Genomic DNA, 26,334 nt, shown 5'->3' with positions numbered 1-26,334 from the left:
TCAATTTCCGCGTCGAGTATGCAAAATTAGCTAGATACGGCGATCCACGAACGTACGTCCGGCTGGCGCATTTTTTTCCGTCGTTTCCGTAAGGCTTTTTTCGGCGTATAGTTACCCCTGCTATATGAGGCGTATCCTATGTTAAGTATGGACGTCGTTCCCGCATCGAATTTTGAAAATGTTACGTTGTTTGCGTAAGTCGTTCGCGAATAAGGCTTTGCGTAGAATGACGTTCACGTCGTAAACATTAACTTGTTGCGGGCTAATTTCAAGCATGCGCACTGGGATACCCCCACGGACGGCGAATGCGCCGTTCAGAAAAAAATTTATTTACGTTGGGTCAAGTAAAATTAACATAAAACACGCCCACATCTTTAACATTTGAATTCCGCACCCTTACACCGGCAGATTTACGCTACGCCGCCGTAACTTTAGAGGCAAGTGCTTTGTGAATACAGCACTTGCCTCTCAAAGTTGCGGCAGCGTTAACACGATACGCTACGCGGGACTAAAATTACGATCCGCTACGTGGATCTGGCCCTAGGTTGGGAAGGCAAGGTGTCAGCATTGAATATAAATAAAAATATATAAGTGAGCTCTCTGAGGGAATGGAGGCTAGCACAAAAAAGGGACACGCCAACCTTATAAAGGAAACGCAAAAACAAAGTGCAGTGCTCTAAATCAAATATAAAATTAAATAAGGTAATAAAGGATATAAATGTATATATAAAAATGCATTTTATCAATATAACATAATAAATGCAAAAACACATTAGTGTGCAAACAGAGCAATCATAAAGTGCCAAGTGCTCAATAATCTGCTGATGAATGCTAAACACTGTGCACAAACATATGTATAGAACAATTAGGTGTGAGCCACAAAAAAAAAGTGGCAGTGTAAAAAATAAATGCCCCATAATCTGTATATTCATCACAAACCTTCTCAGAATACTGTGAAATGGTGCCTCCAAGTACAGAAACACTTCCACTCCACCACCAGAAGTGCAATAACCCTCCAACTTTATGCACTCACCAGACAGCCAATAGACATTAGCATGTATAATAGCTTATCCCGTATATATCCGTGGGGTCCACCTCTGCAATCCAGCCTCAAGTTACCAGAGCGATGTCCTATACAAAAAAGCTTACTACACTGGGCCCAGAGATAAAGTATATATGGTGCAGTATTTTATTGATAAAACTGCCAGCATAAGAATTGAAAAAACGTCCACATGGAAAACAAACAAATAAGTCTGAACTCACTAAGATGGCCTCAGATCCAAGTCCCAGAAAATGGCGGCGTGACAACAGCACCCCTCCCAATATATTTGGGTATTATCAGGTGGTCATACAAAACAATATTAAATAAACTTCCAAAGTTCCAGTATTTTATAGCAAAAAAAAAGACAAAGTGAGTTACTTCCCTTCCCATTTATTAAATTTAACACTGGAGACTTTTAGTTATAACTGTTTAAAAATAGCAAAAACCGAAAGAATAACTATACACAAGCATAGGTTTCTTTTAATGTAAATGTTCTTTTATGTATACACTAAACCAGGGCTCAACAAAATCCAGGCGCCAGGTCGCAATTGCGACAAGAAATTGAGACCTGGCGCCCGCCGGTAATTGAGGCCGCGGCTTTGCAGCCTACAAGGCCGTAAAGCCGCGGCCTCAGTTACCTCCCCCGACGCGCGATCGCGGCGGGCCCGCGACGGCCAGAAATTGAAGCCGCGGCTTTGCGGCCTTGTGAAGTGCCAAGCTTCCTTCTGTGACCTGCGCCATCTGGTGGTGGCCTGTTGGCATTACAATTAAAACAACATAGAACTGCTGTTTTACTTGTCAATGAGGTTTGTATTGATGGTTCAGACCACAGTCCTGCATTGCTAAAAAAAAAAAAATCTTGCACAATTTCTTTGGCAATACATGTGTCTTAAAGAGGAACTTCCATGAAATTGTGAAGAGGAAGGACTGAAGCTGGAGAATATCAGTAATCTGTTTACATATTAGAACATATGTAATTTTTCACTGCCATCTCCTTCCCCCTTCCCCCTAATTAGATCCCCCAAACATTATATATTTTTTTTATTCTAACACCCTAGAGAATGAAATGGCGATTGTTGCAATACTTTCTGTCACGCCGTATCTGCGCAGCGGCCTTACAATCGCACTTTTTTGGGAAAAAAATACACTTTTTTTAATTAAAAAATAAGACAACAGTAAAGTAAGCCCAATTTTTTTTTATACTGTGAAAGATAATGTTACGCCGAGTAAATTGATACCCAACATCTCACGCTTCAAAATTGTGTCCGCTCGTGGAATGGCGACAAACTTTTACCCTTTAAAATCTCCATAGGCGATGTTTAAAAAATTCTACAGGTTGCATGTTTTGAGTCAGGCCTCGTACACACGACCGAGAAACTCGACGGGCGAAACACATCGTTTTCCTCGTCGAGTTCCTTGTGAAGCCGTCGAGAAACTCGACAAGCCAATTTTTCTCGACAGTGGCCTATTTCAACTTGTCTATCACTAAAGCAGTTGCTGAATGGTCTTCAGCTTGTCCCTGTGTTCCCAAGACCTGATCTGCTGCACCTACTAAACACATGTATGCTTTGGCTTGCCTTTGGACTTCGCTTTAGCTCTGTTACCTAACTATTCCGACCTTGGCTTGTTTACTGGACCTGATCTGTCTGCTGACTCTGTAACTTGTTGCCCAGCTGTTTATGACCTTGGCCTGCCTCTTGGACTTGCTTTGCCTGCTGATTTGGTTCCTTGCTGCCCGGTTGCAGCTGACTGCTGCTCGTCCCCTGGTTCTGCTTTTGTCCCTTCGCTCTGGTGCCAAGCTGCTCATGCATCCTGTTCCAAGGACAGCGACTACCAGCTCTACCCACCTACAGTGTGGACATCACCAGCTAGCTACCAGGTCACTCATGCCACTCCTTGCCCTTTCACTCTCTGTCTCCACCTTCAAGAGTGTTTGGCGGGAGGTGCAAGAGAGGCCTCCACAACATTCCAGTCTTCAGAAGGTACATGATAAAGAGTCTTCTACCATTCAGACCTCATTATATGGCCATATGCTGAGCATAAACATTTCTTCTAACTGATTCACACACTGTGATGACACCAAAGGTGCAAAAAGAGGCAAAGAAACAAACATTCTTGATGGTCCTGAGCTGAGCCCAATCTTGGAGCCATGGGCCCTATAGTTTTTCTGCCTTTGATTATCCAAAGAGAACAATGTTTAATTTATTAACATCAGTCCTAGCTGTCCTACTCTATACTCACTCAGGCTCAGATTAAATACAGTGCAATGAAATGTTTTTAGATGCATGTAGGAGTTTCCAGAATATGAGTTATGGCAAACAAGAAATCCTGAAGTCCTGTGGACCAGACATTCCTAGCTGCCCAACAAGGTTAAATCCACTTGAATAAAAAGCATAATGGCAAACAAAATCCATTCTAATTATCTCTTATATATTTTCCTTGCACATTCCTACATACATTACATTGCTGCCCAACAGGGCTGAGCCAAATTAAATTAAAAGCATAGTCACATACAGAATCCATTCTAATTACCTCTATAGTTTGCAGACTACACATGTGAGAACTCTCCACTGCAGTGTGCTCTAAAAGGACCGTACACACGATCGGATAATCTGACGGGAATTGCGTGATGACAGGCTGTTGTCGGATAATCCGACCGTTTGTATGCTCCATCGGACAATTGTTGTTGGATTTTCCGCAAACAAATGTGGGATAGCATGCTTTAAAATTGTCCGCCAACAATTGTTTGTTGTCGGATTATCCGATTGTGTGCTTGTAAGTCCTTCGGTACAAACACACATGCTCAGAAGCAATGCTAACCTTAACACAACATTAGCAGAAGTTGCCCAAGGGGTGGCGCTAAAGAGCTAAAAAAAACACATCGTTTTGTGTTTGTGGGCCGACAATTCTTTGCCGTTTGTATGCAATATAAGTTCCTGGCCAAAGCCCTTCGGACAAAAGTCCTACACTTTGTCTGCGAAAAATCCGATCATGTGTACAAGGGTTTAGAGTTTCTTATTAAAAAAAAAACAAGAAGGAGAGCGAGGCCCCCCTCTTAATGGCAATAAAAGGTGGGAGTATGTCAGAACTCAAGCATACATTTTGTCTGTGAAGCCCCTGAGAGATATACTATGTGAATACCTAACCATCAAACTCTGTATGAGCTTCTTGAACACACCATTATAAAACCATTCCAAGACCAAAGGCAACTGCTCCACCCTTTGCAGATATGAACACTTCCAATATTCTGTAAAGTTCCTCAATATTTTGAAGGGTGTCTGTGGAAATTTGCATCTGTTTGGCAAAAGAGTATTTTCGTCAAGTAACTGTTGACAGGAAGACTTTGCCTACGATCATTGTACCAATTCATCCCAGAGGTGTTCAGTAGAGTTGAGGTAAGGGCTCTGGGAGACATTGTGATGTTGTAATGTCGTCATCAGACATCCCTTATCATCTACCATGTCCTAGGCCTAAAATTAGGACATTCTCTCTTCTTCTCTGCTGTGATGCATTATTTAGTCATCACATGGTCCTTCATATGTGGCAATGTTTCAGATTAACATATTCAAGACAATATTGAACCGTAAAGCATCTTTAGAGACACAAGATTTTTTAAAGTGGGAACTGGGCCTATTGGCAGTTTTCTAACCCTCTATTATTTTTTTACCACTTAATTAATGACAGAAACCAGGAAAGAAATTAGCGTAAATTTCCCAGGTGCAGTTCTGAGATGTTCTGGCCCTTGTGGCCCCTGGAAATGTGGAAATCAGAGAGTGAAACTACAGAGTGATTTGCTGGATACATGCCAACTACGTACCCAATATTTGGCTTTTGTACATGATTATTACGACAGAGTCCTCCATATTTGTCATATGGAGGACAAGCAGCAGGTGCCCATTTTGCTGATGGGGCAGTAAGTGCATTTAAAGAGGAATTCCAGGTATGGATATTTTATATATAGCTACATTGGTCCAGCTTGTAACTATACATATACCATTCTTGGCTGATGTCCCTTAAGGATGGAAATCACTACCTCTACTCAAGTGATGTCCATTGGCTTCCAAGTCCAGCACTGGATCGGCTGCCCTGCTACATTCTGAGCACAGTTGGTTGGCTGCATTTGTGCCATTCCATTCACACGAAAAATGCAAAACATTCTCTGAATGGTAAAAAAAAATACACAAAAAAAAACAGTGCTTGCACTTAAATGAAATCAAAAGTAAATAACAAATTTCCAAGAAAAGTCCCAAGAGTCAAACATAATGTGCTGTGTTCTTATACACCCATGCGCTCCAACAACATATACTGCAGGCATGTGCTTCACTCCATCATGTCCAAAGCAAACACACCGCACTCACCAGATTCATTTGGCCACAAAAACAAGAAAGTCAAATTGTGCTTACTGATGTAACCATACACCACTGAGACAGGGATGAAAGCCAGGAACACTCTACAGTCAAACGGGATTGCCTGGGAATGCCATTTCAAATGTTATTGCAGCCAGTCCCACCTTGCCTCTAGGCTCTCTCAAAGTAACAAGACACTCATAACAGGGAAATTAAAAAGAAAGGAGAAGCCTCCCATAGTGTAAAAAAGTTTTATTTCCTACAAAGATCACCAAAATTGCACTTACACCATAAGACAAAAAGACAGGTATTCACTGTAATGCAGGGTTCAACAAACCCTGGGCGCCAGGTCGCAATTGCGACTAGAATTAGCGACCTGGCGCCTGGGGCGGCACAGCTGGGGTATCCTGCGTATCCATGTACCTCCCCCGCTGATCGATCGGCCTTGTGGCCTTCTGCAGGCCTATGCGTCCTTCTGTGATCTGGCACCATCTTGTAGTGGCCGTTGGTATGACAAGACAACCAGCAATGCTAATGGAGCTTCCCCTGTCTGTTTTCACTGCCATCTCCTTCCCTCTAATTTAGATGTCTCCAAACTGTGGCCGGAGGGCCAGATGTGGCCCTTTGCTAGTCTTTATCCGGCCCTTGGGGCACTATTCTTCCCACTGACACCAACAAGAGGGCACTATTTCTTCCACTGACACTAACAAGGGGGCACTATTTCTTCCACTGATACCAATGATGGGATACTATTCCTCCTACTAATAGGGGCACTGCTCCTACTTCTACTGACCACCAACCTTTAAGACCATATTTATTCTCACTGATGCTGGACCCAGGACATTTTCTACACCTCACTGGCCACAATCCGGCCCTCCTAAAGTCTGAAGGACAATAAACTGGCCCTTGGTTTGGAAAATTTGGAGACCCCTGCCCTAATTAGAACCCCCAAACGTTATATATATTTTTTATTCTAACACCCTAGAGAATAAAATGGCGGCCGTTGCAATACTTTATGTCACAACATATTTGCACAAAAAAATACACTTTTTCTAATTAAAAAATAAGACACCAGTAAAGTTAGCCCAATTTTTTATACTGTGAAAGATAATGTTACGCTGAGTAAATTGATACCCAACATATCACGCTTCAAAATTGCGTCCACTCATGGAATGGCAACAAACTTTTACCCTTTAAAATCTCCATAGGCGACATTTAAAAAATTCTACAGGTTGCATGTGTTGAGTTACAGAAGAGGTCCAGGGCTAGAATTATTGCTCTCGCTCTACCAATTGCGGCAATACCTCACATGTGTGGTTTAAACACAGCTTTCATATGCGGGTGCTACTCACGTATGCGTTCGCTTATGCGCACAAGCTCGGTGGGACGGGGCGCGTTCCTGGTTCCTAACTTTTTTAGCTGGCTCCTAGATTCCAAGCACGTTTGTCAAGCCCTGCTGTAATGTAACTGGAAGTGCACTCCAAGAAAAGACAAACTGCAAGTCCCACCCTACCCATTTCATTATTCGTATGCAACGTCCTCCAGAGAACCTCAGGTCAAATGAATCTGGTGAGTGGAGAGTTTTTGCTTTGGACACAGTGGAGTGAAGCCCATACTTATATGTTGTTGGAGCGCATGGGTGTATAAGAACACAGCACTATATGTTTGATTCTTAGGACTTTTATTATACATTTGTTATTTACTTTTGATTTTATTTAAGTGCAAGGACTGTTTTTTGTATATTTATTTGCTAACACTTGTTGTTGATGTTTATATTATTCATTTTATTCTCTGAATGGTGCCTGTGCTGAGTGGGCTATCGCCTGTGTTCAGAAATCAACAGGGCAGCCAGAAGCAAATGGACATTACACAAGTAACGGTGTCTACTTCAGTGATTTCCAGTTGCCATGGGCATCAGCCAGGTATTATATATGCATAGCTACATTGGTCCAAGCTGGACCAATGTAACTATGTGAAAAATATCCATGCCTGGAATTCTTCTTTAAAAGAAAGTTTTCTTACAATATAATCAGGTGGTGTTGCCAAATCCAGTTGTCATGAGGAATTTTAATCACTAGTTAAAGTGACTCTATCACCAATATAAAATTCAAAATAAAGCTGTTACATGAAAAAAAGAATATAAATACTTACCGCTTTCCTCTGTGAGGAAGTCACATGGTTAGTGACGAAACGCATCAGTAAGGGTTTGTGATGTCATCATGCCAAAGTAGGAAGAATATCCCGATCTCCGTGAGCTGAGCCGCTGCTGATATTTATATGACTTTTAAGGGGCCATGTACCCCTAAAGTGTCAAGTCTTTCATCCAAGTGCACTGGAGTGGGTGCACTAATAATTGTGAGTGCATTTTTAATGTTTATAAATAAAAAAAATGGTTTTATGAAGTTCAGCACTATGTTGCTTTTCTTATCCCATTGAGCACAAACCTGAATGAAGACCACTGCACAACCAACAGCACATCCCCCTAGGAGAGGAGGAGTGTTTATGCCCCTTAGAAGCAGCTTGCCACTAGATTAATAATACACCTAAGGAGAGGGCTTATCTAGACCTCGTGCAGGTCTTGAGACAAGGTGAGGGCTTATATTGGTTGGTAGCGGGACACAAGGGGGCATATCCACAAAGAAGTTACGCTGGCGTATCTATTGATACGCCGCGTAACTTCTAGTTTGCTCCGGCGTTTCTTTGTTTTGTATCCACAAAACAAGATACGCCTGAAGCTGTGCTAGATCCGACTGGCGTACGTCTTAGTACGCCGTCGGATCTAAGGTGCAGATTTCCGCTGGCCGATAGGTGTCGTTTCCGTAGATTTCCACGTTTGAGTATATTTATTAAGACATTATTTAACATTTCTAAGGATGTAATAGCGAAACATGTCAGCATTGATCCTGTGTATATGATGTTGTCAAATAAAGGATAATACTACGAGTTATTGAGTTTAATTTCTGCTTTGGATTGTCGAAAAAGGGAGTAAGGATCCCCCAGCCTGAGCACTGAATCTCGGCAAGTATTTCTTAATTGTGACATTGAGCTTGGGTATCTTCCGCTTGTATTATTTAACATTTATCGGATCACTACAGAAGCAGCATGATTTACCTAGTCTAAATACTAGGGGGGTCTCACGATCACTATATTATTTATATATTTAATTTGTCACAGTTTTTTTTTTTTACATAAATGTATATTATTTATATTTATTATTTATGTAATTAGCACGTGTATTGGATTGTGTATGTTCAGTTTGATATTGGGGTATTGTCACAATGTTTATATATATATATATATATATATATATATATATATATATATATATATATATATATATATATATATACTGTATATATATATATATATATATATATATATATATTTTTTTTTTTTTTTTTTGTATGGATTACTAGTGCTAGATGTTGGAAGCTTTCACTGTATATTCAGCACTACCACGTACACAATTTTATTATTTGTTAGGGGGCTAGCGCTTCACTCATTTTATTTCCAATCTTGTCATATGTGGGAACACATATTTGTGTATAGCAGCAAACCTCATTATTTTGCAATCCTTTTACAATTAGTGCCATTTTATTCAGCCTTAGTAAATAGTAGCATGGTGGGATAGACACATATTTTAAATACTTACCACTACTACTGCCTGCACTGACAAACGCTGCTCCACCGCTGGAAAATCGTTCCCCAAAGTCCGCTAGGAAACTGTCACTACTGGGAATGTTGGCCTCCTGTGTCTCCCTCAGATCTCCACATCACCACTGCGTCTTATAGCGTCACTGCGTCTTATAGCGTCAGTGTTCCAGCATACTTCGGGGACATTTCCTCAGCAATTGATTGGTGTTCAGCAGTAAAGACAGCAGGAAATATACTGTATTTATTTTTATTTTTATTTAGGTAGCAGCATTGTTTAAAACTTTATACGGGCAGGATGGTCACTTTTACAAGTTGACGTAATAGGTTATAAGAGGTGAGTACTGTACCTGGCCATAGCTGCTACCCCACATGTTATGACACCTAAGGGGAATACCATGCACCTGGCATTGTGCACCTACAGCACAGGGTCAGCTTAGTCTGTATATAGTACATTTTTAAGGTTGATCTGCTTATACCGTAGAATAAGATCTCTCTTAGGAATTGACCGCTAGATCCAATTATAACAACGCTTGTGATTTCCTTTGAGAACCCTTAGATGGTGGCTTGGGCGACCCTTCACCTTATGACACAGATTGATCCCAGGAGGGGTGTCTTGGGGGGGAGGGGGGCTTAGATACACCCCCCTTCTTTTTTTTCATATCATTCCTATTACTTTGTGAAATGGTATAGCAAGCAGCTACGCAACAGTTATATGTGATCCCCAACTACTCTGTTGTTTCTATATGAAATATTCAATAAAAATGTATTGAAAGAGAGAACTATAGCAGTGCTCAGTATCTCCCATTAAGGCTGAACATTACCCTCATTTATTCTTAGCTCCATTCACACCTAGGCGTATTTACGCCCGACGCCCGGCGCTCGATACGCTGGAGGGGAGAAATGCCATTGCCCTCTATGGAGATGGTTCACATCTCCACGCCGAAACGCCGAACGCCTGAAGCTCAAAACAAGTCCCGGACCCTTTTTTTCAGACGGCTTCGGCATTCGGCATAGGAGATGTGGACCTGGGGGTTAATGGGGGTTAAAATCGCGGCGTTTTGTCGCCGCAAATCGCGGTACAAAACGCCGCAATTTGTCGCCGCAATTCGCAGGACAAAACGCTGCGATTAGGTGTGAATGGTACGGTAATAACTGCATAACCAGCTCCTTGCCGGGGGGGGGGGGGGGAGTTTAGTTGGTGGGCGATAGCGATACTTGGTGGTAATCTCCTTTACCTGTAAATAATATTCACAAAATGAAGACTACAGGGGTACATGTTCAAAATATAGGGGATATCATCCTGGAGCAACTTTACAAACAACCTACTGGGTCAACAATGTCAGGGACTTAGGTACTGGTATTTGGCAAGATGTTTATCAATAACAGCACTTCTATGGTACTAATAGACACCCCAACATAATTGTGGGAGAAGGGGGCATGGTAAATTACCATCTGCCACTTCCACATCTCATGCTGGATGACAAAAAATGTAAACAATTATCTGCTCACTAGAAACGACTCATATAATGTTACTTTAATGCACGGGTTGACAAATTTGCTTGGAATCTAGGAGCCAGGTAAAAAAGTTAGGAGCCAGAAAACGCGCCCTGTCCCGACGAGTTTGCGCGCAGAAGCGAACACATACGTGAGCAGCGCCCGCATATGTAAACGGTGTTCAAACCACACATGTGAGGTATTGCCGCTATTGGTAGAGCGAGAGCAATAATTCTAGCCCTAGCCCTCCTCTGTAACTCAAAACATGCAACCTGTAGATTTTTTTAAACGTCGCCTATGAAGATTTTAAAGGGTAAAAATTTGTCGGCATTCCACGAGCGGACACAATTTTGAAGCGTGACATGTTGGATATGAATTTACTCGGCGTAACATTATCTTTCATAATATAAAAAAAAAATGGGGATAACTTTACTGTTGTCTTATTTTTTAATTTAAAAAAGTGTAGTTGTTTCACAAAAAAAGTGCGCTTGTAAGACCGCTGCGCAAATACGGCGTGACAGAAAGTATTGCAACGATCGCCATTTTATTCTCTAGGGTGTTAGGATAAAAAATATATGTAATGTTTGGGGGTTCTAATTAGAGGGACGAAGATGGCAGTGAAAATAGTGAAAAATAACATTAGAATTGCTGTTCAACTTGCAATGCTTAACTTGTAATACCAACGGCCACCACCAGATGCCCCCCTTCCAAGCCAAGTCGCCAGGACCCTATTTCTAGTCGCCATGGCGACCTGGCGCCCGGGATTTGTCGAGCCCTGCTTTAATGTAACTGATGGTGTGTGGAGTGCCTGATTGACTAAGATAATTTAGCTCACTAGACAATCATTAAAATGCCCTCAAAGAAAGACAATTGCCAATGAAACCTAAAAGTTACAAAAAAAACAAGGACACTTTGATTTAAAACCCAATCGTGTGTATGCGGCATAATGCATTTTTGTGTCTAAGGATTCTATCACCCCACTAGCTGTATTATAATGTTTTATTTGCAAATTAACATAAAGCCTTTCGAAGATTAATTTGAGTACTTCTCCCCAGTATATAAACCCTGTTTGGCCAGGCCCCATCAGTTTGGTGATCACCGATTGCAGTCTATTTGCTAATACTTTGGCCAAAATTTTTATATCAATTTTTCACCTGAAAACAGGTGAAATTGACTATATGGGCACCTAAGATGTTTCTTGTATGAGCAAAATTGCCTGATAACTCTTTGTCCCTGCAGTCTTTAAGTCAAAATATAAAGAAATGGATTGAATTGATCACGCATTTCAGTAAAAAGTATTTGGACAATGTTTGAACTTCAAAATAAAATTTGATGCCAGTAATTATAATCTTTCAATATTCAATATGCTTCAATCATTATGGGCAGCACAGGGGCATAGTGGTTAGCACTTCTGCCTGGCAGCAGTTGGGTCTTTGGTCTGAATCCCAACCACAACACTATCTTTCTGCCTGGAGTTTGCATGGTCTCCCTGTGCTTGCATTGGTTTCCTCTAGATACCTCCAACAGCCCAAAAGACATGCTGGTAGGTTAATTGTCTGCTGTTTAAATTGGCCTTAGTATGTGTATGTATAAATGTGGGTTAGGGACTTTAGTCTGTAATCTCCTTGAAAACAGGGACTGATGTGAATGTGCAATATATAATAGTGCTATGTAAATTGTCAGCACTTTATCTCACTCATCAATTTTGGCCAAAGCATTAGCAAATAGACTGCAATCGGTGATCACCAAACTGATAGGGCCGGGCCAAACAGGGTTTATACTGGGGAGAAGTGCTCAAATTAATCTTCAAAGGCTTTATGTTAATTTGCAAATAAAACATTATAATACAGCTAGTGGGGTGATAGCATCCTTAGACACAAAAATGCATTATGCCTCATACACACGATCAGGCTTTTGCCCGGCCAAATCACATCGGAATTCTGACGGAATTCCATCAGAAAAATATAGAACATGTTCTATATCTAAACTCCGATGGAATTCGTCGGAATTTTCGATGAAAAAACTCAGATAGGGCAACACACGATCGGAAAATCCGATGGAAAAAGTCCATCGGAAATTCCGATCGTGTGTACAGGGCATTAGACTCAGTGGAATGAGGATATCTTTTCACTTTTGGCTAGATTGGGATTTGGACCTAGGTTCATTTCCTAGGTACAACTTCTATATAATGAACCTATGGTCATTATCATGGTCAATGGGCTTATCTTGGATTAATTTAAGATACATAGAGGGACTAGGCAGGATTTTCTCCTCTTTTGTTTGCATTAGCCATTGAACCGTTGGCTGCTAAGCTGAGGAAGGATGACAGTGTTCAGGCCCTGCAGATAGGAGACCTAGAGGAGCGTGTTTCTTTATATGCTGACATTATACTCTTGCACTTTAGTGATCCAGCTCGTTGTCAGCTGCCTTCTTAATAATACAGGAATTTCGTGATTTCTCTGGATTTCGTATCAAATGGACTAAGTCAACGCTGTTCGCGCTGGACCCACGGTCTGATCTAGTAATTCCTGCTCATTACCCCATAACAGTGTCTGATATGTTTAAATATGTGTGAATTAATATTCAATTACCATTAACGTCATTTATAGATATAAACTTTTGGCCTATTATCAGGATGTTTAGGTTACAAAAATGGAAGGATCTCCCACTTACATTATTGGTTAGAGTAAATCTATTCAAAATGATGTTCCTACCAAAATTTTTGTATGCTCTCTCTAATACTCCTGTGTATGTCCCCCAATTTTATTTTCGATATATTAACTCTTTGCTAAACACTTTGTTATGGGGTTCCAAAGCATCAAGGGTTTCCTTATATATCTTGCAACTGCCAGTTGATCAGGGGGGGACTGATCAACCGTCTATACTACTTTGCATCTCAACTAGTACACATTCAATGGTGGATGTTTCCACAAATGAATAATGCGGCAGTGGCAGTGGAGGCAGCAGTTGCTACCTCATACGTGGCCCTATTGAAATTCTTCTACCGATGGGGGGTACCTACGTTAGAGGGCAAGGATATACTTAAGTCTGCTAAATGCATTTTGGGGATATGCCTAAAACATATCGCTGACCAACCTCTGCATTTATCTCCCAACGCTCCATTTTGGTTCAATGTCTGAATTCTTTCACTTGGAGGATGGGTACAGATGGTCTCAGTTTGGGATCAAATATCTTCATCAAATAAATGAATGAAGGCCCCTTTCACACGGGTGGACCGTTCAGGTCCGCCTGTCAGTTTTTTAGGCGGACCTGAACGTACGCTCCGTGCACCTCTATGGAGCGACGGATGTCAGCGGTGACATGTCCGCTGACATCCGACCCGCTCTGATCCTCAAAAGTGTGACGGAATGGAAACACTATTTTCCATCCGTCTGGTGGATCGTATTGGATGAAAATGGACTCTATGGTCCGTCTTCATCCGATCCCCCATAGAGGAGAGTGGCGCTCTGACAGGTCGGTCCCTGCACAGTGTGCAGAGACCAACCTGTCATCTGCCTGCTCAGCAGGGATCGACGGAGCAATCCCTGCTGAGCAAAACAGAGCCCGTACACGGACACGTCCGTGTGAAAGAGCACTAATGCCACCTACACACAACCCTTTTTTAATGACATTAAAAAAACTTAATTTTTTACAACCCCAAAAACGGTCGTGTGTAGGCGGCATAACTGTCATAAAGGTCAGACAATGGAAGAATCCTTTCTACATTTGGTCTGGGAGTGCAGTAGAGTTAAGCCCCTCTGGTCCCAGTTCACTCAGTTCATTGCAGACACTTTCGACCTCCTGGATATATGTAGTCCTATGGTGGGGCTTTTGAGAATAATTGAATACAAGCTTATAGACAATAATATGAGAACCCTGTTACGACTTTTAATTTTCTATGTTCGCAAACTGATTGCAATCCACTGGATTAGGAAGGAGTACCTTACATTATCAGCCTGGAAAGCCCTAGTCAATGCTAATGTCACACTATACAACAAAACGACTCTAGGGGGATGTCCAATTTTTTTTTATAAAATCTGGGCCAAATGGGTAGAATCTATGGATACAGTGACCCATAGCCCATGAGGGGCTGCAAGTTAACTATTAGTTAAGTATATGTATTCAGAAGAACACATCCAAATGATGTATAATATACCGTAAGCAGAAAGGTAATTCGCACACTCCACATTGGTTCTAAGGTAGTTACCCTCTTACGTTTTTTATTTTATTGTTTTTGCGTGAGTTTGTTCTTTAAAAATAAAACGCTATATGTACTTATGGGACTATTGATGTAAGATATATGGAAGGATTGTCTTGTGCTGGAAAAGCAATGTTTATATTGAATTTTTTTTTTTTAGTACAACAATATCTGTAAATTGCTCCTCTCTTGTTTTTGTAGATGTGGCAATAAAAACTCTTTTAAAAAATAAAAAATTGTCAACGCTATAAAAATACCAATAGTGATACATATAGGACACGCAGTCAGCTAACCCTAAAACTCCTAATTCTGTCCTTATAACTTTCCGTTGTTCTCCCTAACTCTGTCCCTTGGTTACTAATTGACTCAAAATGGTCCCGCTTAACTGACCCTTGTCCGTGAGTGACAAATAGTGTGACAATAGTAGTCTTTTTCCCCTCTTTTATGCAATTATGGCCCACAAAGTGAAAGTTAGAAGATTTACTGATGAATTATGGTAAGCAATGGCAAACAGCAAATGAACTGCATCTGTGACTATTATAAATTATGATAATTATAAAGGTATAGTAGTGGAAGAGGCCATCCCGCAATACATTGTGGTTGGTGAATTTCCTGCACAGGAAAGAGGAAGACTACCAATGTACTAAAAAAAAAACACTCCAATACTGCAATGGAGTGTTGTGTTGGCTGTGAGAAAGACTCGCCTGGAACAGAGAAAGATAGAAGGGCATGCATGAGGACATTAAACTGAAAATGGCGCAAGCATACTTGGCCCAAACCACCAGGCTGAATCCTGGTTTGAGCCAATCAGTTCACAATTTTTTTTTTTTTCTGAATGGTTGATGTGATTATGTACACGCGTTTAAAGGTAACAGCAAAATGTGGATCTTACCATTTTTTATTATAAAAATCTAAAAAGTCAAAACCAAATAAGTGATAAATGCTACAGAAGTCTCCACACATTATTCAGTTATAACTCTAGATACATTTTTATGTGTAATGGAGAGAGCACTGTTGATATCGTGTTTAGATGAACTTGAAATTTTTATTGATGCATTAGAAAATTAAATATTAAAATTGTAAGAGTGGTAATATAAAATGAGATGGAAAATTACCAGCCTTTGTCAGAAAACATGGCTTGGCTCCATTTGAACACATGAATTAATGAATTATATTTCAGGTCGTCGACAAACAACCCAAACTTTGCATTATGTGTTATTTACAGAAAAAAAAAAAAGGGTAACCAAAGAACTAGCCTTATGCTATTACACTACAGCCACCCTAATGCTCCATAAGAAATTAGTCTCCAGCTATTCGGTGCGCTGCTGAGGACGATAATCCTGACTTTATTGGCTTATTGTATCTAATAACTACATTGAGTTTGCTCAGGGTCAAGTCATTCACTGAAATCCCCTGGTCTTAAAAACAAATTACCCCAATTCCTTCTAAACTCAGTCATTTAGGAGTAAAATCCTTTAACTGGCATAGCTGTTCGCACTGCCTGGCGCTGAGTCTCGCTGCCAATTGCCATGATCACCCAGATTGAGTCTGGCTTATGTCCATGCTTGTATTTAGAGGAGAAGAGGACATTAATATATTATAGTACTGTATGTACTTCAACACATGATTAATAAGTAATGGAGAGACATAATGAGGTTACTGCAGATGCTGCTTCTTCATCCTCCTTAGACTTATCACTAGTTCGGCGCACAAAGGGTGAGACGTTTTAGCGAGCTATATTTAGAAAACTGTTGCTGGCGTGTGTGTGTGCGTATGTGTGTATCTAGGTGTGCGTGCAATATGTGTGTGTGTCTATCTATAAATGTCAGTGCATGCTGTGTGTGCACATATTTTATATTGGTGTATTAGTGTGTGTCTTTGTTGAATATGTGTCTGAAAATGAGTGTGTCTGCCCATGAGATAATAGAGGTTTCACCTCTATGAGAGATGGAGAAAGAGAGAAAATAGGTATGTATAGGTAGCATGTGAGTAAATGCTTTGAAGGAGTGACTGATAGCAAGACAGGGTATATGTATGTGTGTATGTGTGTACAGTATGTGTGTGTAAGTGTTTGTGTGTATGCGTGTTTGTGTGTATGTATGCGAGTTCACGTGTGTGTATGCGTGTTTGTGTGTATGTGTGTGTGCGTGTTTGTGTATGCGTGTTTGTGTATGCGTGTTTGTGTGTATGCAAGTTTGTGTGTATGTATGCATGCGTGTTTGTGTGTATGTGTGTGTGTATGCGTGTTTGTGTGTATGTGTGTATATGTGTGTATGCAAGTTTGTGTGTATGTATGCATGCGTGTTTGTGTGTATGTGTGTGTGTGTGTGTATGCATGTTTGTGTGTGTATATGTGTGTATGCAAGTTTGTGTGTACAGTATGTATGCGTGTTTGTGTGTATGTGTGTGTGTGTATGCGTGTTTGTGTGTATGTGTATGTGCCCATCATTCCAGGATGTGCCTGTTTTGAAGAACAATGAGATGTGCTTTGCAGTTGGTAAAATTATGAATGTAACGGCATGCACTAATTACACAGTGTAGTGTAAGTAATAACATAGCAGCTACAGTTATTACATTTATTAAGCCGGCAGTTGTACCCAGGGTTATCTGTCTGAACAATAGATTCAATTTTAGCTTTCCACAACATCCTGTGTAATTAAGAAACTTAATTAGTCTGCAGTTGTTATTATGCAAATATGCGATTCACAGAATTCCACCAAGTATCACAGATTTGTAAACAGCTCTTAGTGAAACCTTTTATTAGCATTCTTATTATTAGCCGATCATCGGCGAGGTGTCGTTCTGGCACAGGCTAGCTCTAATGAGAAAATTGCCTATTACACAGTGTCTCTGAAGGCTCTCATTTATCCAAATCATGGTATAGCCAGTAGTAGTTAGTCACATTCAACTGGACTTGTTCTGTAATGCTCAAGATGTTTGCCCATTCATCCAAGTAGCTTTTTTCGACTGGAAAGAGTGCCAGAAACATACCCAATATTGCTTGCCACAATATGCATTAACACTTTTCTTGGTGATGGGATTATGTGGAGTCTATGAAAGCTAGGGCATGTTCCTAACCCTCACCCATTCATCCAAGTAGCTTGTTTGGACGGAAAGAGTGCCAGAAACATACCCAACATTACTTTCCACAATATGTCTTAACACTTTCCTTGGTGATAAGATTATGGTGAGGCTATGAAAGCAAGGGCATGTTCCTAACCCTCACCCATTCATCCAAGTAGCTTGTTTGGGGGTAAGAGTGCCAGAAACATACCCAACATTACTTTCCACAATATGTCTTAACACTTTCCCAGGTGATGGGATTATGGTGAGGCTATGAAAGCTAGGGCATGTTCCTAACCCTCACCCATTCATCCAAGTAGCTTGTTTGGACAGAACAAGTGCCAGAAACATACCCAACATTACTTTCCACAATATGTCTTAACACTTTCCCAGGTGATGGGATTATGGCGAGGCTATGAAAGCAGGGGCATGTTCCTAACCCTCACCCTTTCATTCAAGTAGCTTGTTTGGGGGCAAAGAGTGCCAGGAACATACCCAACATTACTTGCCACAATATGTCTTAACACTTTCCCAGGTCATGGGATTATGGCAAGGCTATGAAAGCTAGGGCATGTTCCTAACCCTCACCCATTCATCCGAATAGCATGTTTGGGGGGAAAGAGTGCCAGAAACATACCTAACATTACTTGCCACAATATGTCTTAACACTTTCCCAGGTCATGGGATTATGGCAAGGCTATGAAAGCTAGGGCATGTTCCTAACCCTCACCCATTCATCCAAGTAGCTTGTTTGGGGGCAAAGAGTGTCAGGAACATACCCAACATTACTTGCCACAATATGTCTTAACACTTTACCAGGTCATGGGATTATGGCGAGGCTATGAAAGCTAGGGCATGTTCCTAACCCTCACCCATTCATCCGAATAGCATGTTTGGCTGGAAAGAGTGCCAGAAACATACCCAACATTACTTGCCACAATATGTCTTAACACTTTCCCAGGTGATGGTGATTATGGTGAGGCTATGAAAGCAAGGGCATTTTCCTAACCCTCACCCTTTCTTCCAAGTAGCTTGTTTGGGGGGGAAGAGTCTCAGAAACATACCCAACATTGCTTGCCACAATATGTCTTAAAACTTTCCCAGGTGATGGTGATTATGGTGAAGCTATGAAAGCAAGGGCAGTTTCCTAACCCTCACCCTTTCTTCCAAATAGCTTGTTTGGGGGGGGGGGGAAGAGTCTCAGAAACATAATAATGCTAGAGCATGTGCCTAATCCTCACCCATTCACCCAAGTAGCTTGTTTGGCTGGAAAGAGTGCCGGAAACATACCCAACATTGCTTTCCACAAAATGCCTTGCACATTCCATGGTAATGGGATTATGGTGTGTCTATAAATGCTAAGGCATGTTCCTAACCCTAACTTGAGCCGAGGAAGATAATAGGGTGAGTTTCAAATTGTCTTTAACATTACAGAACAAGTCCAAATGAATGTTACTAACTACTGTGCCTTAACACATTCCATGCTAATGAGATTATGATAACTGAGTTAGCCGTGTGGCTATATATGATGGGTATCTTCCCAACCCTCGAATGAGCTGAGGAAGATTCTTGGGTGAGCGGCAAAACGTCTTCAACATTAGAGAACAAGTACAATTGAATGTTGCCAAGTACTACTATCCTTATTAAACAGTATCTGCCTCCGTCTCCTTAATGCAGCCTATAGTGATTGTATTTTGGTAACTGAGTAACCTATGTGGTTATAAACATTGGGGTATATACGTTCCTGGCCCTTCCTGGGGAAGATACTTGGATGCGTGTCAAAATGTCATCAACGTTACAGAACAAGTACAACTGAATGTTGATAACTATTATACTGTATTTGCCTCTGTCTCCATTGCTTGCCACACATCAGCCTTAATGCAATCCATGGTTATTGGATTATGGTGACTGAGTTAGTACCCATGTCACTATAAAAGTTGGGGTATGTTCCTGGCCCTTACCTGAAGTCGGGAAAGATACTTGGGTGAGTATCAAAACGTCATCAACATTACAGGACATTTTCACTTGAATGATAACTACTACTACTATCCCTATTATACACTGTCTCCCTCTGTCTGCTATGGGCTGAAAGCAAATACCTGTTAAGAAAAAAATGTCCTCCTACCTGAATTCCCGCACAAGGTTTGGCTTAAGCCCATAAAACGCAGCAGAGAGCGTTAGGATCCAGTTGGGTTTGTACGTCCCTTGGTCGCATTCTAGAAAAGGAGAGGACCACCTGACTTGACTTTTGTTGGTGATGAAGCTGGTCCCCTTCTTCCAGCTTTCCTCCAAAGTTTTAGCACCATTGGTGGACCTCTTGTGATGGTGAGGCCTGAGTTTGTGTCTGAAGGTGTGGAACCAGTCAGTTTCCTGGCTGGCATTGGCCAAGTGGTGAGCTGAGGAGGTCAAGTCTTCCAGGAGGATCTTGTCCTCCACTCTGGTCCCTTGTAGAAACACCTGTGGGACATGGGAATGTGGCTCCGCATTAACAGTAATGGCACACCTCAGGATGCTGGACTCTCCTTCCAAAATACTCCTAATCAGGGCTTTGTACCACTCCAGGTCCCTATGAGCTGGGTGCTCCTTGGACTTATTGCTCTGCAACATCATGTTCAAAAAGTTGGCTGAATGGATGAGCAGTTCCACCGAGCTGTTGAGGGACTGATGGGTGGCTCTGGGGGACAAGCCTGACAGGCTGCTCAGCTCGTACCTCTTGGAGCAGTTGGCCCGGCGGAGTTCATTGGAGTCCCCGGTGTAGAGGAAGGCGGCCACATGTTTAGGTAGGTCCTCGGCCAGGCTGGGCGCCGCTCCGCTGCTGTCCGTGGTGCTGATCCATAGCGCCGCGCGCTCCATGCTGTAGATCGGCTGCTGCGGCTGATCGCGGCTCTTCTTCAGCCCGTCCAGACCCAAGCCAGACCCCGCCGCCGCCAGCCAGCAGGCATTGGCCACCAAGGCGGCAAACACGGCAACCGGAGCCATGATTCCCGGGGAAGTTTAACGAGCGCTGACCATCGGAGCTTCTAATATCCCTGCAAGGTGTCACCTGTGGTGAGGGGGGAGGCAGAGCAGAGGAAGATGAAGCTCCAGCCTTCCCTCCCAGCAGCTTTCCAGCTGGAATTACGCAGACAGGCGCCTGGATGAGAGCAGGTTACATCCCATGGAGCACACAGGCGGCTACACTGCTTACGTCTGTATCCCCATCCGCCCATATTCCCTTCTCCTCCCTGCATCTCCCGGATAATCCGCCCGATCCTCCGGGCTGGGCATCACCTTCCCCGCTAATACACTACCGGAGAAATCCCGGTCCGCCTTCCGTCCCCCTCCCTGATCCTTCAACTACACTTCTCTACAGACAGACACGTACAGCCTCCTCCTCCTCCTCCACCCACCTACCGGCCTCCTATAGGTATGCTCAGCCTTCCTTCCCTGTGTATGGGCGCGCTCCGTGTCAATCACCGCTCAGCCATTTCTACAAGAAAGGTGCAAGGAGCTCTCCAGTCCTGAACCTGAATATACACTCCCTGATCCCATCCATCCTCCTCCCATCACACCCATCATCCATCCTCCTCTCATCACACCCATCATCCATCCTCCTCTCATCACACCCATCATCCCCTGATCCCATCCATCCTCCTTCCATCACACCCATCATCCATCCTCCTCTCATCACACCCATCATCCCCTGATCCCATCCACCCTCCTTCCATCACACCCATCATCCATCCTCCTCTCATCACACCCATCATCCTCTCATCACACCCATCATCCACTGATCCCATCATCCATCCTCCTCCCATCACACCCATCATCCCCTGATCCCATCATCCATCCTCCTCCCATCACACCCATCATCCCCTGATCCCATCACACCCATCATCCATCCTCCTCTCATCACACCCATCATCCCCTGATCCCATCCATCCTCCTTCCATCACACCCATCATCCATCCTCCTCTCATCACACCCATCATCCCCTGATCCCATCCACCCTCCTTCCATCACACCCATCATCCATCCTCCTCTCATCACACCCATCATCCTCTCATCACACCCATCATCCACTGATCCCATCATCCATCCTCCTCCCATCACACCCATCATCCCCTGATCCCATCATCCATCCTCCTCCCATCACATCCATCATCACCTGATCCCATCACACCCATCATCCCCTGATCCTATCACACCCATCATCCCCTGATCCCATCACACCCATCATCCCCTGATCCCATCACACCCATCATCCATCCTCCTCTCATCACACCCATCATCCCCTGATCCCATCACGCCCATCATTCCCTGATCCCATCACACCCATCATCCATCCTCCTCTCATCACACCCATCATCCCCTGATCCCATCCATCCTCCTTCCATCACACCCATCATCCCCTGATCCCATCATCCATCCTCCTCCCATCACACCCATCATCCCCTGATCCCATCACACCCATCATCCATCCTCCTCTCATCACACCCATCATCCCCTGATCCCATCCATCCTCCTTCCATCACACCCATCATCCCCTGATCCCATCACACCCATCATCCATCACACCCATCACCCATCCTCCTTCCATCACACCCATCATCCCCTGATCCCATCATCCATCCTCCTCCCATTACACCCATCATCCCCTGATCCCATCCATCCTCCTCTCATTACACCCATCATCCATCCTCATCACATCCATCCTCCTCTCATCACACCCATCATCCCCTGATCCCATCACACCCATCATTCCCTGATCCCATCCATCCTCCTTCCATCACACCCATCATCCCCTGATCCCATCACACCCATCATCCCCTGATCCCATCCATCCTCCTCTCATCACACCCATCATCCCCTGATCCCATCACACCCATCATCCATCCTCCTCTCATCACGCCCATCATCCCCTGATCCATCACACCCATCATCCCCTAATCCCATCACACCCATCATCCAACCTCCTCTCATCACACCCATCATCCCCTGATCCTATCACACCCATTATCCCCTGATCCCATCACACCCATCATCCCTGATCCCATCACACCCATCATCCCTGATCCCATCACACCCATCATCCCCTGATCCCATCACACCCATCATCCCCTGATCCCATCACAACCATCATCCCCTGATCCCATCACACCCATCATCCATCCTCCTTCCATCACACCAATCATCCATCCTCCTTCCATCACACCCATCATCCTCTGATCCCATCACACCCATCATCCCCCTGATCCCATCACACCCATCATCCCCTGATCCCATCACACCCATCATCCCCTGATCCCATCACACCCATCATCCATCCTCCTTCCATCACACCCATCATCCCCTGATCCCATCACACCCATCATCCATCATCCTCTCATCACACCCATCATCCCCTGATCCCATCACACCCATCATCCCCTAATACCATCACACTCATCATCCATCCTCCTCTCATCACACCCATCATCCCCTGATCCTATCACACCCATCATCCCCTGATCCCATCACACCCATCATCCCCTGATCCCATCACAACCATCACCCCCTGATCCCATCACACCCATCATCCATCCTCCTTCCATCACACCAATCATCCATCCTCCTTCCATCACACCCATCATCCTCTGATCCCATCACACCCATCATCCCCCTGATCCCATCACACCCATCATCCCCTAATCCCATCACACCCACCATCCCCTGATCCCATCACACCCATCATCCATCCTCCTTCCATCACACCCATCATCCCCTGATCCCATCACACCCATCATCCCCTGATCCCATCACACCCATCATCCCCTCATCACAACCACCATCCCCTGATCCCATCACACCCATCATCCATCCTCCTCTCATCACACCCATCATCCCCTGATCCCATCACACCCATCATCCCCTAATACCATCACACTCATCATCCATCCTCCTCTCATCACACCCGTCATCCCCTGATCCCATCACACCCATCAGCCCCTGATCCCATCACACCCATCATCCCCTGATCCCATTACACCCATCATCCATCCTCCTTCCATCACACCCATCATCCATCCTCCTTCCATCACACCCATCATCCTCTGATCCCATCACACCCATCATCCCCTGATCCCATTACACCCATCATCCATCCTCCTTCCATCACACCCATCATCCATCCTCCTTCCATCACACCCATCATCCCCTGATCCCATCACACCCATCATCCACTGATCCCATCACACCCATCATCCCCTGATCCCATCACACCCATCATCCCCTGATCCCATCACACCCATCATCCACTGATCCCATCACACCCATCATCCATCCTCCTCTCATCACACCCATCATTCCGTGATCCCATCCATCCTCCTCTCATCACACCCATCATTCCCTGATCCCTGCCATCCTCCTCTCATCACACCCATCATCCCCTGATCCCATCACACCCATCATCCATCACACCCATCATCCCCTGATCCCATCACACCCATCATCCATCCTCCTCTCATCACACCCATCATCCCCTGATCCTATCACACCCATCATCCCCTGATCCTATCACACCCATCATCCCCTGATCCCATCACACCCATCAGCCCCTGATCCCATCACACCCATCATCCCCTAATCCCATTACACCCATCATCCATCCTCCTTCCATCACACCCATCATCCATCCTCCTTCCATCACACCCATCATCCTCTGATCCCATCACACCCATCATCCCCTGATCCCATTACACCCATCATCCATCCTCCTTCCATCACATCCATCCTCCTTCCATCACACCCATCATCCCCTGATCCCATCACACCCATCTTCCACTGATCCCATCACACCCATCATCCCCTGATCCCATCACACCCATCATCCCCTGATCCCATCACACCCATCATCCACTGATCCCATCACACCCATCATCCACCCTCCTCTCATCACACCCATCATTCCCTGATCCCACCCATCCTCCTCTCATCACACCCATCATCCCCTGATCCCATCACACTCATCATCCATCATCCATCACACCCATCCTCCCCTGATCCCATCACACCCATCATCCATCCTCCTCTCATCACACCCATCATCCCCTGATCCCATCACACCCATCATCCCCTAATCCCATCACACCCATCATCCAACCTCCTCTCATCACACCCATCATCCCCTGATCCTATCACACCCATTATCCCCTGATCCCATCACACCCATCATCCCTGATCCCATCACACCCATCATCCCTGATCCCATCACACCCATCATCCCCTGATCCCATCACACCCATCATCCCCTAATCCCATCACACCCATCATCCAACCTCCTCTCATCACACCCATCATCCCCTGATCCTATCACACCCATTATCCCCTGATCCCATCACACCCATCATCCCTGATCCCATCACACCCATCATCCCTGATCCCATCACACCCATCATCCCCTGATCCCATCACACCCATCATCCCCTGATCCCATCACACCCATCATCCCCTAATCCCATCACACCCATCATCCAACCTCCTCTCATCACACCCATCATCCCCTGATCCTATCACACCCATTATCCCCTGATCCCATCACACCCATCAGCCCCTGATCCCATCACACCCATCATCCCCTGATCCCATTACACCCATCATCCATCCTCCTTCCATCCATCACACCCATCATACATCCTCCTTCCATCACACCCATTATCCTCTGATCCCATCACACCCATCATCCCCTGATCCCATTACACCCATCATCCATCCTCCTTCCATCACACCCATCATCCATCCTCCTTCCATCACACCCATCATCCCCTGATCCCATCACACCCATCATCCACTGATCCCATCACACCCATCATCCCCTGATCCCATCACACCCATCATCCCCTGATCCCATCACACCCATCATCCACTGATCCCATCACACCCATCATCCATCCTCCTCTCATAACACCCATCATTCCCTGATCCCATCCATCCTCCTCTCATCACACCCATCATCCCCTGATCCCATCACACCCATCATCCATCATCCATCACACCCATTATCCCCTGATCCCATCACACCCATCATCCATCCTCCTCTCATCACACCCATCATCCCCTGATCCTATCACACCCATCATCCCCTGATCCCATCACACCCATCAGCCCCTGATCCCATCACACCCATCATCCCCTAATCCCATTACACCCATCATCCATCCTCTTTCCATCACACCCATCATCCATCCTCCTTCCATCACACCCATCATCCTCTGATTCCATCACACCCATCACACCCATCATCCATCCTCCTTCCATCACACCCATCATCCTCTGATTCCATCACACCCATCATCCATCACACCCATCCATCCTCCTTCCATCACACCCATCATCCATCCTCCTTCCATCACACCCATCATCCCCTGATCCCATCACACCCATCTTCCACTGATCCCATCACACCCATCATCCCCTGATCCCATCACACCCATCATCCCCTGATCCCATCACACCCATCTTCCATCCTCCTCTCATCACACCCATCATTCCCTGATCCCACCCATCCTCCTCTCATCACA

General features: G+C 44.2%; 1 protein-coding gene across 1 annotated transcript in view; it reads right to left on the bottom strand.

Annotated features, from left to right (window-relative positions):
* GPR158 (G protein-coupled receptor 158) overlaps nucleotides 1–21,181 on the bottom strand; it is a 309,748-nt gene extending 288,567 nt beyond the window's left edge. The window contains exon 1 of the mRNA XM_040352535.1: nucleotides 19,923–21,181. Within this exon, the coding sequence (XP_040208469.1) occupies nucleotides 19,923–20,776 (854 nt within the window). The 5' untranslated portion in view covers nucleotides 20,777–21,181. The remainder of the gene's footprint in view (nucleotides 1–19,922) is intronic.
* Nucleotides 21,182–26,334: the final 5,153 nt, after the last annotated feature.

This window comes from Rana temporaria, chromosome 5, assembly GCF_905171775.1.
Source record: "Rana temporaria chromosome 5, aRanTem1.1, whole genome shotgun sequence".
NCBI classification, from domain to species: domain Eukaryota; kingdom Metazoa; phylum Chordata; class Amphibia; order Anura; family Ranidae; genus Rana; species Rana temporaria.
Note: the sequence above shows the minus strand (reverse complement) of the source record. Positions and strands in the feature narration are given on the sequence as shown.